At 37.6% G+C, this 15,068-nt stretch overlaps 1 protein-coding gene across 1 annotated transcript; it reads left to right on the plus strand.

The window, feature by feature from the left end:
* The first annotated feature begins 344 nt into the window (after window positions 1-344).
* atp6v1ab (ATPase H+ transporting V1 subunit Ab) lies at window positions 345-12,024 on the plus strand. Its single transcript, XM_026938142.3, has 15 exons — window positions 345-502; window positions 4,289-4,385; window positions 4,601-4,729; window positions 5,095-5,309; window positions 6,435-6,572; window positions 6,698-6,849; window positions 7,725-7,887; window positions 7,986-8,094; window positions 8,188-8,310; window positions 8,863-8,977; window positions 9,146-9,209; window positions 9,301-9,504; window positions 10,019-10,113; window positions 10,209-10,380; window positions 11,170-12,024. The coding sequence occupies exons 2-15, from the start codon at window positions 4,304-4,306 to the stop codon at window positions 11,260-11,262; spliced, it is 1,854 nt and encodes a 617-aa protein (XP_026793943.3). The 5' UTR covers window positions 345-502; window positions 4,289-4,303; the 3' UTR covers window positions 11,263-12,024.
* Window positions 12,025-15,068: the final 3,044 nt, after the last annotated feature.

Here is a 15,068-nt window from a genome sequence, read left to right on the forward strand (position 1 = left end):
GCGCTGTGTGTATAGGTATTTCCTCTCACTCATGCTAGAGGGCGCTGAGTATCAGTATTTACTCTCACTCACGCTAGAGGGCGCTGAGTATCAGTATTTACTCTCACTCACGCTAGAGGGCGCAGTGTATCAGTATTTCCTCTCGCTAACGCTAGAGGGCGCTGTGTGTCTCAGTATTTACTCTCACTCACGCTAGAGGGCGCTGTGTGTCTCAGTATTTACTCTCACTCACGCTAGAGGACGCTGTGTGTCTCAGTATTTACTCTCGCTCACGCTAGAGGGCGCTGTGTGTCTCAGTATTTACTCTCACGCTAGAGGGCGCTGTGTATCAGTATTTCCTCTCGCTCACGCTAGAGGGCGCTGTGTGAATCAGTTCCTGTTTCTGAAGCACCGTCGAGTGAATGAAGTCAGCTGATCTGTGCTCCTATTCGCATTATTTCTCATCTTTTTCCCCCCAGAAGCGTGAATCAGGAATTCTCTCCGATTCTTCACATCATTTCAGGTATTTTATATTTTTATTTCATCCGTGTGTAAGCTACGATAGATTTTATTTCAGATGTATTTAAAAGTCGTGTTGTTATTTTTGGCCTGTTTCATTACATCCCAGGTAGCTAGTTTAGGTAGCTAAGCTAATTTCATTGCATTGTCATTCGATGCACTAAGAAGGATAAATTCCCAAACTAAAATAATGACAGTTTACATTATTTACACGGTTTCCATCTGAGGTATTTATTTTTAGATTTTGTTTTCTGCTTGTTTGTTTACGTGATGCTGATTTGTCCCTTCTGTAACCTTGGGAATGCACAGGCTGCGCGTGCACTTTGACGCAATTTCATTCCTAAATTTTTGTCCATCAATTTAATCATTTATTTATTTATTTATTTTTTTTTTTTTTGCGAGAAGTAAAAAAAAAAAACACTCGTATACGGAGTCCATCCAAGCAAACCAGAATGGCTCGGATGCTTAAGATGTGTAAATTAATAAATAAATCAGAAGCATTTAAATGCTGGTTTGATATAAAAGTGATATTCAGATAAAAACAAACAAAAAAAGCATTCAAATGGGTTTTATTGTGTGAAATTCATGCCAATCCTGCAGCCAGTCTGCTGGTCACGTGACTGCAGATCCCCTGCTTAGGGGCACAGCCTGATCTCTGCACACATTTATTACACATTCTCTCAATTTCACTCTCAAGTGTTTTCTCAGCATTGCTATGTGGCTTGACAAACTGTTTTCTTACTCCAGAGATCAGCTCTGAGCTCAGAGTCCTCCACATGATCACATGATGTTCTCCACCTTCTTCCTTGTATGAGTTCATATTTGGCCAGACAGAGATTTGTTTAAATTTATTTATTATATTTCTTTAAAAATGAGATTAAGTCTTTTTTTTTCCCCACAAGGTTAAAGTCTCATTTTGGTCGTATGTTTTCGAGAAGACAGGGCTTCTTCTTAGTAAATGTTATCAGGATCAGAGAATGGATTAGACTAACTAGGATTAGATTAAACAGAATGTAGAATTCAGTCAATATCGTTGATCTGTATTTAAGTTTTATTTTATTAAAGTTGTGTTGCATTACTTAGTTTTGAATATAGCTAAACAAATCAGCAATTGCATCATTAACCTTTGATTAGGAGATTAGTTTACTGACTGATATTAAACTCTGTGATTAATTATTCATGTCCACAATTATGGATTCACAAGATAAACAAGATAAACATTCCTATAAAGATTAATCAGTAGTCATCTTTTTCTTCCCTTTTGACTGGAAATTACTAGAAAAAAATGTATTTTAATTTGAAGAACTTTTTTTTTTCTTTTTTTTTTTTTTTTCCAGCAATCCATCGAATACAGCGTGCAATTTTGGAAACATAAACCAAAACTCAAATGAATCCCAAATAAAATTGAGGTAAAAGTAATGGAGCAATAGGATTAAATTAAGTTGACTGTAAAACTAAAATGAGGATTATGTAATGGTTTAAATACAATACAGTAATTTTAAAATAAGGTTTTAGATTTGTCACAACTGGAATAATAGATAATGATTTAATCAGAATTAAATAAATAGTGCAGAAGAATCTTTATATCCACTTTATTCATCTGTATTTGTATGAGAATTTGCTTTTGCATGTTGGAGATTGCTCAATAGAGTATTGCACTAACACACACACACACACACACACACACACTGACATTACTCAGGGCCTGAATTTCGCATTCGTTTTAATTGTTCCTGCTTGTCCAGGGGTTTGTAATACTGGAAATTCCTTCACATTTTCATAATCTATAGCTCTTTAGATATCAGATTAATAAATAAACGAGTGGGTGTGTTCACAGGCTGTAGTTCCGCCTCTTTCTTCTATCTGAGGAAAGACAAGTTTAAGGCAGGATGGATAGAAATATATTTGTTATTAGCAAAGAACGATGGAGAAACAGCAAAGAATGTTCTGAATAATGCTTTTGGAGATTGGAGGAGGGGAAGAGAGGGCTACTTAAAACTTGTTTCAGAAAACGGGTTGGCTAATTCATTTTTAGGACTGAATTTCAGACTCTGGTTTTCCTGACAGAGCTGTGCGGGGTGAATATACAAGACAACGGTGAAATCAGATGTGCTTCATCCAAATGTACACGACACATAGTCATGAAGTACCATTACTCCTTCGTGCTGAAGTGGCACATCCACACAGATTTGCCAGAATTACTCAAGCGTTTGTTTACACTCCTTCCTCTTTTCATTAGTCAGTCACAAGCCGTGGTCATGTGACTCTGCTTTATAACCGCTCCGTACATATGAACCAAATCTTAGCTGTCTCTAAACCCATAAAACCTCCCTGATGAATTCTGAACTGTAGTTCAGTACAAGCCACTGCATTCGTTTTGTAAATTTTGTGGATACTTTATTATTATATAATACTGTATTTATGGGGAATAAATACTTTCACATTCAAAGATGAATTCACAAATGAATATTCTTAAGATTGTTTTACTGATTTTTACTCTGGAGTATGGTTTTTCAGCAACCACGTAGTTCTTATCTACCTTCACAGCACAGTTGTATTCTCAATTCTGATTGGTCAGAAGGTGTTGATTAATGTTCTATTTCTAATTTCTAATTGATGATATGTTTTTAGTAAGGAGACGTTTATTTAACATTTATGGAAGAAGTCTCCAGCGTCTGAGCTTTGTAACAATAAGGACCAAGGAGTTTATATTTTTCATTAATCATTTTTTATTTAATAAAATACAAATCGTAACGGTATAAGAGGAATAAAACACTCCAGGACGAGCTTGTTATTGGAAAATACTCAGTTCTGGAGTTGTAACAGTAACCATGCTGATTTTATTTCCTTGACACCATGTTTGTGGATGTGCCTTTAAACACACAAATGAAAGAAAGGAAGAACTCAGGCTGCTCACATGAACGTGACTAACATGTAATCTAGAGCCAACTCTTAAAATATTTGGCAGTCTGGTGTTAATGGAAAAAAGAAACTCCCAGTGCAGTTCTAGAGAAGATCCTGTGAGGTTCAGCTTTTTGGATTAAACAACCACACAATTAATTTCATACTAAAATGTTAGTATAAAACTTCTTTAGTGAGAAAGGTGAGATAATATGTTGTTTGGTATTCAGTACTGTGATATTGAGCTGTGCAGTGCTGATATTACAGAAGGCTATAAAGTGTTAATGAGTTGTTACACCAGTCACTAAACAGCCTGAATGTTCCTAATGAGGGTTTCTTTTCCAGGTGAATCATGATGTTTAAAAATAATCGGTTTATGTCTTGTTTTACATGAAAATGTTATGTGATTATACTGAAAGCTGGCTGGTGGTTGGGAGCTGGCACATGACCAAAAATTGAGGAGAAAATTGGGGAAAAATGACAATTTACAGTATCACAATACCAACCAAGTTCAGCATGAGTGCTTGTGACTAGTCCTCAGTAACGCAAGTAAATTTTTACATCATCTCTACAAATCCAAGATCTATTGATATCATCAAAACAAACGAAAATGGTGGAATTGATGTAAAGGACATGGGTGAGACATCATGTCCAGAATGCTGGCTTGTCATTTTCATAGGAAACCTCTGGACTGAAGACACGAGTCTGGCCAGACATAATGGTGTTTTCTAAACGATCTGTGTTAATGTGGAGTAGGTGTTACTTCTGGAGTGGCTCCTTTGGCAAAGGGAATAATGACAAAACATGCGATCACAGATTTGTCACCATATCACGCTGTACAGAGACTTCTCCTTATAGTTTATAGTCTGATATCACTGTCTGTCTTTAGACACACACCTCTAACATGGACTTCTCCAAGCTGCCCAAGATTCGAGATGAGGAGCGAGAGGGACATTTTGGATATGTACACGGCGTCTCCGGACCTGGTTAGTAAACGAAACATTTTGCTTTGCCTCACTTTTCATCTCCCATCTGCAAAATGCATTTTAAAAAATGACATGCTATAATGAAATGCTTTTTTTCTCCAACCCTTTCTTGTATATTCAAATAGATTTATTTGTCTGTCAGGATTTACATGAAGTGTATGCATGTAGCTACATCGTATAAATGCCTCGTGTGTATCTGTGTGTTCGTCCCTCAGTGGTGACGGCTTCCAGCATGGCCGGGGCTGCGATGTATGAGCTGGTGCGTGTGGGCCACAGTGAGCTGGTGGGAGAAATCATCCGGCTAGAGGGAGACATGGCCACCATTCAGGTGTACGAAGAAACCTGTATCCTTCACACACGGTCAATCAGGCTCTTCATTTGTCTCTCCCGGATGCATGGCTTCTCCTTATTAGGATTGGGAGATTTCTTAAAGGGGGCGGATCCTCGTAACCACCTGCCAGTCACTGAAATGATAAAGAACATGACTGATATCTCAAACATAAGCTGCATCAGTGTTTAGTTAAGTAGCAAAAATTCTAAAGTAATCCAAAACAGTTTTACACACTAGTACATCTTCGATCTATTTGATTTTTATTTTATATATATATATATATAAGTTGTTTTAAGCTAACAATAATATCACACCTTCTAGTCATTTATTCTCACTTTCTGTCAGTTAAAGTTGAATAGTTTCCTGAGCTGTGTTCAGCTGGAGTGTGTGTTGGTGACCCGGTCCTGCGTACAGGGAAGCCCCTCTCCGTCGAACTGGGACCCGGCATCATGGGCTCCATCTTTGACGGTATCCAGCGCCCACTGAAAGACATCAATGACTTGACCAAGAGCATTTACATCCCTCGAGGCGTGAACATCGGTGCCCTCAACCGCGACATCAAATGGGAGTTCTCACCTTCCAAGAGTTTGCGGGTATGTATTCTGGAAATCAAATGAAAGAATTGATTTTCAGAAAAAAATTAGATTAAACAACTTTATCAGTCTTTTTTGTTGACAGTCACTCATAATGTATAATAAGTTGCTTGATGTGAGGATTCCACAGAAGAGCTTACTCCTTTACCGTCATCAAGAAAACTTTATATATGAATATGCAAAAATGGACACGCCCCGAACATTACACATCCCGCCTCCTTCCTCTCATAAAACGCGTAATAAGCTTTCGTTTCATTCGTGTTCTGTAAATGACGACCTGCATTTGGATATTAGAAGATAATACACTATGTGTGTAAATGAACTGAGAATTGATGTGACTTTTTGTTTTATTGGATCTAGCTCGAAAATGCCAAACTGGATCTCTCTAATCAGGGCCGTGTTCAGACTTAAGTCCAAAAGTTATATTAACATTTATGCAAGGAAAGTTCAGCATATTCAGAGTCGGCTTAATCACTTGCCTTTAATAGGCTCCTGCTAGAATCTAAGACTGAATGATGACATATTTGTTTAATATTCTTTTTTACTGCTAATAAACTGTAATGAAATGCTTAAAAAATATTTTTTTGATTGCCATTGTGTATGTGATGGTATAAATATTTACCTGTAAAAACTGAAGGTCATATGTTATGTAGCCAGTAAATCTATTTTTTTAAACAAGTATAGCAAGACTTAATAATCACATAGCAAAAACAATAGATGAATAAGCTCTTAATTTTTTTTTTTTTGTTCTTATTTCTTTAGTCCTTGGGGTAGAAGTTGCCTCCTAATCCATTAGCTGATGAACACTGAAATTGGTCTAAGTTGTCTGTCCTTCTGAGTTTTAGTGCACAGAGATCATCGTTCCATCATGGCATTTATCTTAACTTCATTTCAGGAAACGCAGCTCAGATGACAATCAGCTCATGCTGAAACATGTCATAAAAGGAGTAAAAACTGGTTTAAATAGATTTGACTGTAAGAATGCTGAAAATGACTTTAGTATAATGCATATTTGGAATACTTTGTGTTACTACAATGATAGATTTGTCACAATTCAGCTTCGGATTTAAAAAAAAAAAATTTACTAGCAGTTCAACAAATTTTTTGCTCACTTTTCTGTGTCAGGTCGGGAGTCACATAACTGGAGGAGACATCTATGGTCTTGTGTACGAGAACTCTCTTATTAAACACAAAATCATGCTGCCACCCAAAAACCGTGGTACTGTCACCTATGTGGCACCTCCTGGCAACTATGACGTCTCGGTGAGCTGTGTGGCTATATTGTTTACACCATAAAATAAATATTCAATTAGTATGGAGTACATACGTGATGCAGAAGTGTCTGTGTGTGTGTGTGTCTGTGTGTGTGTACATTTGTGTGTTTGTAGGATGTGGTGCTGGAGCTGGAGTTTGAGGGGGTGAAGGAGAAGTTCACCATGGTGCAGGTTTGGCCTGTGCGCCAGGTCCGACCCGTTACTGAGAAGCTGCCCGCTAATCATCCTCTGCTAACCGGCCAGCGAGTGTTGGACGCCCTTTTCCCGTCAGTGCCTTTATTTTACTCATAGTTACAGTGTCTTGCATAAGCATTCACCCCCTTAAACTTTTTCAAAAAAACACCTTGGACTCCTTGTCTATGCATCAAGGACTCCACTTTGAGAATCGCTGCTCTAGTTGGTCTGATATACTTGCATATATATTAGGAATGTAACAAAATATATTATTTGGAATGAAAAGATAAACAAATAGGACGTGCACTGTTTTTTCAGAAACCTTGCCAGAAAGGTTCACAGGGCATCTGGCTGAGCCGAGAGGTGTGCACTGGGGCAGGGATCCTGCAGGATGCATCAAAAATTTGCACGAGTGGGAGGTTTTAACTTTTATGCGAGCGGTCAGATAGGAAACTCACGTGACATCGAAAGACGCTGTGTGAAGCATTTTCAGCGATCATTCATTCATCCTTAGTAACTGCCTGGTCAGGGTTAGACTACTAGTTTATTTATATTTTGGGAAATAGAACCACCTAAATTTGTTAGAAAATATCTCTGGCAGGTAGAAACAAAAATAATAACCGTGCAAGATTTAAAAAAAACAGTCCTGCCCACGTCTCTAGTTGAGATCCATTATGGACTGGAGTGATGTAGCTGAGGCTGAGTAACTGTCAGAGCCAGAGTTCACACACTGCTGCTCACATTTCTGCTGACGTTTCTACGTTTCTGTTTTTGTCTCCAGTGTTTTTGGAAGCATAGTCGTGGGGTTCATATTTATTAAAAAAACTCGGATATGGATAACTGGATGATGAAACAGACACAAGTTGCATTAGACTCCTAATCTGTATATCAGTGATTGGGTTTTTGTGTGTCCTCTCCAAACTGATGTGTGTGTTTATATCTGTTAAAATGTTTATTATATTGACAGGTGTGTACAAGGAGGAACTACAGCCATCCCAGGGGCTTTTGGATGTGGCAAAACCGTGATCTCTCAGTCCTTGTCCAAATACTCCAACAGTGACGTCATCATCTACGTGGGCTGTGGAGAGCGAGGTAACGAGATGTCAGAAGTACTGCGAGATTTCCCTGAGGTGAGAAACGGCACACCATAACCTCACTCTGGAAGCTGCAGTAAACTGATTATGAGTGGAGCTCAGTATGATGGACGGTGCTCTGGTTTGTCCAACAGCTAACCATGGAGGTGGATGGGAAGGTGGAAAGCATCATGAAGAGAACAGCTCTGGTGGCCAACACCTCCAACATGCCCGTGGCTGCTCGAGAGGCGTCCATTTACACAGGTACCGGCCCAGCAGCTGTGACGTCAAAGCTTTGGTTTCGCATTTCACTTTTTTTGTCTTAACATGTGATTATTTTATTCGTCTATGCTTCAGGAATCACTCTGTCTGAGTACTTCAGGGATATGGGTTACAACGTGAGCATGATGGCTGACTCCACGTCTCGATGGGCCGAGGCTCTCAGGGAGATCTCTGGTCGTCTGGCCGAGATGCCTGCTGGTGAGATGATGATAACAATAATAATAATAATAATAATAATAATAATAATGGCTTAAATGATATTGCATTTTTTTTGCATTTAAAATGTATCACTTTGCTTTATGGTATGTACCAAAAACAATAGAAATGGACAATTAAGCAAATACTAAATAACATTAAATAAATAGGTTATTTATTTATTCATTTTTTAATAGAATTTTTAGAATTATTTATTATCTATAGGCATTATTTCATTTTATTTGAGCCTGCTCCATTTCTTACAGGATTATGTTATTTATTGTTATTTCCCTGTTTTGGTGCCAGGTCTAATCTTTTATTAATCTTTTCCTAGCCTTGTGCACCCCTCTAAAAATGAGACAATAGTCTCAGTAGAACTTTCCTACTTAATTAAAAAAAAAAAATGAAAAGGAAATAATTTAATAGCTAAACAGTATTGCAAAAATGTAAATGTTTGCATTATGACAACAATTAAACCATTAATTAAAATTGTCACTCCTGCGGATACATCACTGTGTGTGTGTGTGTGTGTGTGTGTGTGTTTGTGTTTAACAGATAGCGGCTATCCTGCCTATCTGGGAGCTCGTCTGGCCTCGTTTTATGAGCGTGCCGGCCGTGTGAAATGTCTCGGTAATCCTGAGAGGGAAGGCAGTGTTAGCATCGTGGGAGCGTAAGTGGTTCTCTCAGAGCTGTTAACTTTTACTTTTATCAGCAGCACTGTTGCTGACGGTCATCTATTTATATAAATGAGATGTTTGTAACTTGATAGTGTACAGCCATAACTAGTCTAGTTGGAGTTATTAGGAGAATGACGATGAGTGCTGGGGTTTTTCTGCAGTGTGTCACCCCCTGGTGGAGATTTCTCCGATCCTGTGACATCTGCTACACTAGGTATTGTACAGGTAAGAGCTCGACCTGCTCATTTTTTCATTCATTCACTACAGTAGCACAATTTTACTTTCATAAACACTCTTCGTGTTTTTTTTCTCTCAGGTGTTCTGGGGTCTAGATAAGAAGCTGGCCCAGAGGAAGCATTTCCCGTCTGTAAACTGGCTGATCAGCTACAGTAAGTACACAAGAGCACTGGATGAATACTACGACAAGCACTTCCCCGAGTTTGTGCCACTGCGCACCAAAGCTAAGGAGATTCTGCAGGAGGAAGAGGACCTGGCTGAGATCGTACAGCTTGTTGGCAAGGTGAAGTTTGCATGAATCTGCATTTGTCTTAAATTATGAGTGTGACGTTTTAAACATTATGAAAATCTTTCAGCTGTACGTTCAGAAACGAGAAATTACTGTGACGTGGTTTCAGTGCACTATCTGTGTGCACTTCATGGAAAAACGTGGATTAAAGAATGGATCAGTGTTTTTAACCTGAATATATTTGATGGAATTCGCATAAAGTCATAAGTGCAATAAAAAAGGACAGATTTAACAATTCTGCTCTTTGTATGCTTTGGTGAAAAACCAAGCTACTTCATTTGGAACTGAAAATTCGGGCAACTCAGAAATAAAATCTTTCTCATCCTTTTGAATCTTAAACAATAATGTGGTATGCGTTATAATTTCTTCTTGTAACAAAAATGTAGAACTTTGGTAGCTAATAAACACACAGTTCCAGTTTTTTAGTTCCAAATGCATTTTTGCCAGCATTTTGTACAATACATAGAGGCGTAAAATGTATTTTATTTTATTTTTTTGTTTACACCAGGCTTCCTTGGCTGAGACAGATAAGATCACCCTTGAAGTCGCCAAGCTGATTAAGGATGATTTCCTGCAGCAGAATGGTTACACACCTTATGACAGGTTTGTATGTTTACATGAAGCGCCATTGAATGATTACTTCAGTTGACGTAGATGCTCAAATCAACCCAAATTCCGTTTGCGTTCGTTATCTCCAGGTTCTGTCCGTTCTACAAGACAGTGGGCATCCTGTCGAACATGATTTCCTTCTACGACATGGCACGGCACGCAGTAGAGACCACCGCTCAGAGCGATAACAAGATCACCTGGGCCATGATCCGTGAGCACATGGGCGAGATCCTCTACAAGATCAGCTCCATGAAATTTAAGGTGAACTTTTATCATTATCGTTAATATTAACGTTTATACTCATTTCCAGTTTATAGAGGTTCAAATTATAGCTTCACAATCGGTCATTTAAAAGGCAAACCAGGGTAACTGTCATGTCCTGATATAAAATCAATAATGAAACATCGATTGAGTTTTATTAACCTTTATACTACAGCGCTGGTGAATTCTCAAATCTGATTTGTCAGAAGGTGTTGATTAATTTTTAACACCAGCAGCTCTAAATGCAAATCACAGGTTTATATTAATGTGCTATAGTCTTTGATATGGTGAAGTTTTTTGTAAAAAGACATTTATTTAACATCTATGGAAGGAGTCTCCAGTGTCAGTGATTTGTAACAGTAAGGTTTACACCTTGGGGAAGTTCTTCCAGTTTTCCTGTAACATAAAAAGCTGCATTTTTTTTTTTAATCTGTAGACGTTCCACAACATTAACTGTATCTATAAAATGGATTTAAAAATATGATGTCATTTTTTAGTAAATAAGAAACTGTAATTGTTGGCTAATTGCTGTGGTATAAGGGTTTAAAACACTTGTTAGTAACAAAAACACAACACAGGATCTATATATATATATATATATATATATATATATATATATATAGATAAACATGTGACAGTCTTGTTTTGGGGAAAAAAATGAAATTTTAATATTTTCAAGTATCGTGATGAGATATTTTTGCCATATTGGTCATAAATAAGCCATTGGGGAGGATAAAAAGGATAAAATAAATGTTAATCACATTTGTCATTGCGTTCTCTTTCTCTCAGGACCCTGTGAAGGAGGGAGAGGCAAAGATTAAAGCTGATTACGCGCAGCTGCTTGAGGACATGCAGAACGCTTTCCGTACGCTGGAGGACTAGGTCCCTTGCGGTGTCCATCAGCTGAATTCAGCTGTCTTTCTCTTTCTGTCTTCGCTCCATCCAGCAACATTCCAATTCTTTCTTTTCACCCTTCCTCTTATGGAGCAGCAGTAGAAGATAGTGTTTTGTCAAGAACCTCCTCCATTTTGTGTGTGTGTGAGTGTGTTGTCGTTGGTTGTGTTTGTGTTTTTGTGAGTGTTCCAGGCGTATTTTTCTTTTTTCATACACCACTCTACTGCCTCACCCTCCAGTGTTGTTGTTTTTTTGTTTCGTTTTTGAGATGGCTAGCTGTAGATTTCCTTCTGGTGTAATTATCATTCCAATGTTCTCTGTACAGACAATTTGAGGGATGTGATGAATTAAACGGAGATACTATTTATTGCTCGGAGCTCTGGTGGTTGCTTGTGTTGTTCTTCGGTTCTGTTTTAAACTGTATTATCCCATAAAGCCGCGGTGTAATATAATCGGGGCATCGCACTTCTCTCGTGCACTGCTTTTGTGACAGTGTTGAAGTCCTGCAACAATAAAATAATAACGTATGTGTAAGTTTTAATGTTTATGTGAGTGATTCATACATCAGTGAAACAGGGTGCATGATAATGTATTTTACATGACTACTGTGGCGAAATCACTGTAATAAAAGGTGAAAATACAAATACAATACTGAGGCAATTCCACCAGGGGAGCGACACAAATTATAGACAAATCATGGAAGAATAGTCACTAATAGTCCATGTCTGGAATAAAAAATTGTCTGGAAAAGTCTCTTGTTTTGATCATTACTTTTGTGTAAGTCACATAGTTACAACTGCATCTAAAGATTCCTTCTTTGATTTGCATGAAAGATACTTGTGCACTTTTACACAAGTAAGGTTATGAAAATCATGTTAAATTTTTTTTGTTTTTTGACAGTTGCTATTATTTATATGGTTTCCTCATTGTTTTACAATATAATTGATCTCCAGTTGCTCTATCTAATGATGGAAGCTATTGTTTTTATGATATTGTTACCATAAATATACAATCTAAGAAAGGATACAAAGAGCATAATATTCAATTCAATTTTATTTGTATAGCGCTTTTAACAATGGACATTGTCAGAAAGCAGCTTTACAGAAATAAATGGATTCACAAAAAAAATATATTGTAAATATGTGAATTTATCCCTAATGAGCAAGCCAGAGGCGACGGTGGCAAGGAAAAACTCCCTGAGATGACATGAGGAAGAAACCTTGAGAGGAACCAGGCTCGAAAGGGACCCCATCCTCATCTGAGTGCAACAGATAGTGTGATTATAAATAAATCCCTTCTATTATTGTGTACTATATGGACAAATAGTGCAATTGTGCAACCAATAAATTCATCACAGTTTTTGCAAGAAGTCCAGTTGGTTAAAATCTATCCACTGTCCACTGATGGAGTCCTGAGTACGAAGCTGCTCGTGGCAACAACAGCCCCAAAGCCACTACAGCAATCGCAGTCCCAAGCCATTACAGTACAGCTCCCCATATGTGATCCCCATGCCATCTCCACAGCCCCCAGGTGGCACTATCCCCAGCAATCCAAATGGTTCTTCAGGCCATCCACATGGGGCCCCAGCAGCAGCGAGCGAACCGATGAGAACTCCAACCAGAAGTGGGGCATCAGGATGGGTCAAGCAGCGAGGAGGAGCAGAAGGGGTCAGGATCACTGGCATCTCAGAAGTAGTCTGTTTATTGAAGTCTGGTCATGTAAAATACCTTCCAGTTAGACAGTAGAAACCGCAGGTAACTCTACAAGGAAGCACAACATGCAAGTTTTCTTATTTCACTATGTTTTAGATTTGCTCAGTTTTTCTTTAGCATCACCTTCGTTATTAGCTAATGTTCTATATTGCATATTTCTTCTGTGAATGGATTCGTGGATGGATTTGTGACTGTGTAGCCAGTAGAGGGAAGCAGAAGCTTAAATATTTTCTTATGGACATGTTTTACTTGAGATCTCTCTGAAAGTCCACACCCAAGATGATAAGCATTTAATTACTGAAAATCCAGCAATTGATTTAACAGAATGAGAATCAAGTCTAATTTATTCTGGGCTGCTGCCTTAAAAGATTATAGATCACTACTGGACAGATATTTTTGTGGAAAGAAACCAACTACTTTATGTTATTAATAACAGATGATTCCACGATTGAGGTGTCATTTGTTTTCCACTGATATTATATTTATGAATATGTGAAGTGAAGGTGTAAGAAATTTTAAACACAGATTTCCTTCACAACAGACTATATTGCATTTTTTAGATAAATAACTTAAAACATTAATTAAACCTCTGCAAAATCTTAAAAAAAACCCAGCATAAATAACCACTGCAACTAAACATTACCTTAAATTAAGACCATTAAAATACATTCTTAAAAAACATATTATTTTTTGCATTATTGTGTGAATCCATTTAACATCTCATGCTTGAAACATCCTTTTCCACAAGTTGTGGGAATTACAGGTTATGAAATGTACATAGTACCTGAACACTCACCCCCACGAAATATTTGGAATATTCCAAATGTCACATGTTCAACAGGACATTACATCATTTGAATTTCCTGAAGATCATGGGAAGATGAAAAGTAAGTTCTCTGATTGTCTTTTCTTCATTTTCAGTGCTATTGTGATACTAACTGGAGAGGTCACTTTGAAAGTACAACCATTTTTCCCCAAATTATAGACTGAAAGAAGATGATTAATTTAAAATAATACATTTTTAAATCATGTAAATGTCCTCCTGCCACTCGCATGGATGCTAGTTTTGTGTCTTTGCTAAACCTATGCTAAAAACTCAACATTCAACCCCATAAAAATGAGATATTATTGCCTGGAATTGGTAAGTAAATGGTTAAATGCATGTTTTCTTAGATTCAGTGTTGAAAAAAGCTTAATTTTTAAGTTTTAAGGGCTAAATGGCATCCCAGTCATGGAATCACCCATATTTAGACAAGGCTAGAAATGAACTCCTCCACTCTAAAAACCCAGAACTTTTTCTTCCACTGAAGGAATAAAATCAGATTTTGCTACATTTTGGAGTTTTTTTTTGTGTTGCCATTTTTCTGTTCTGACTGTAAGAATGTACGTAATTTCTGTTTCAGTTTCGTGCCTTTTTTGTGGCCAACTTCAGAACTCTTCCACTTTCAGATATTGAATACGAGCATGCTTTTCACCATTGTTTCATCTGTTAAAAAGGATTTTGCTACAGACACAGACAAATTTCTCTATGGACCTCTGTGCGTACATATGGACTCATTGATGACCCCTAAGTGTCATTTAGGAAATGTAAAAGAACATACTGTACATTAAGGGAAGAATGGGGTTGTGTCTTGCCATTGTATATCACAATTGTATGCTCACAATGCATTATGGGTATTAATACACAGTCCCACAGTCCCCTTGTGTCTGAAGTAGCACCTTTCCCATTCTTTATAAACATCAAAGGATGTTATTTTTGGGTACTTCTTACCTGCTAGGATACATCCTTTTGGACGCTAAGCTATTGCATTGCATTGTGGGATTTCCTGAACGCTTTATGCTTTCAGACATTGGCTATGAAATAGAAAAAAATCCCAAAATAGTGCACTATATAGTGAATAGGATTCAGTTCTGGATGTAGGCTATATAGACTACACTGTATAAACACTTTACACTATATAAACACTTCAAACTTGTTTCTTGATATCTTGTTTAAAACTGATCTGAAAACATATGGTTGTTCTAGCAAGAACACTGACTAGACATTCATTCTAGTATTTTAGACACATAATTAATGTTTTC

The sequence above is a fragment of the Pangasianodon hypophthalmus genome, chromosome 22 (assembly GCF_027358585.1).
Source record: "Pangasianodon hypophthalmus isolate fPanHyp1 chromosome 22, fPanHyp1.pri, whole genome shotgun sequence".
In the NCBI taxonomy this organism is placed as follows: Eukaryota; Metazoa; Chordata; class Actinopteri; order Siluriformes; family Pangasiidae; genus Pangasianodon; species Pangasianodon hypophthalmus.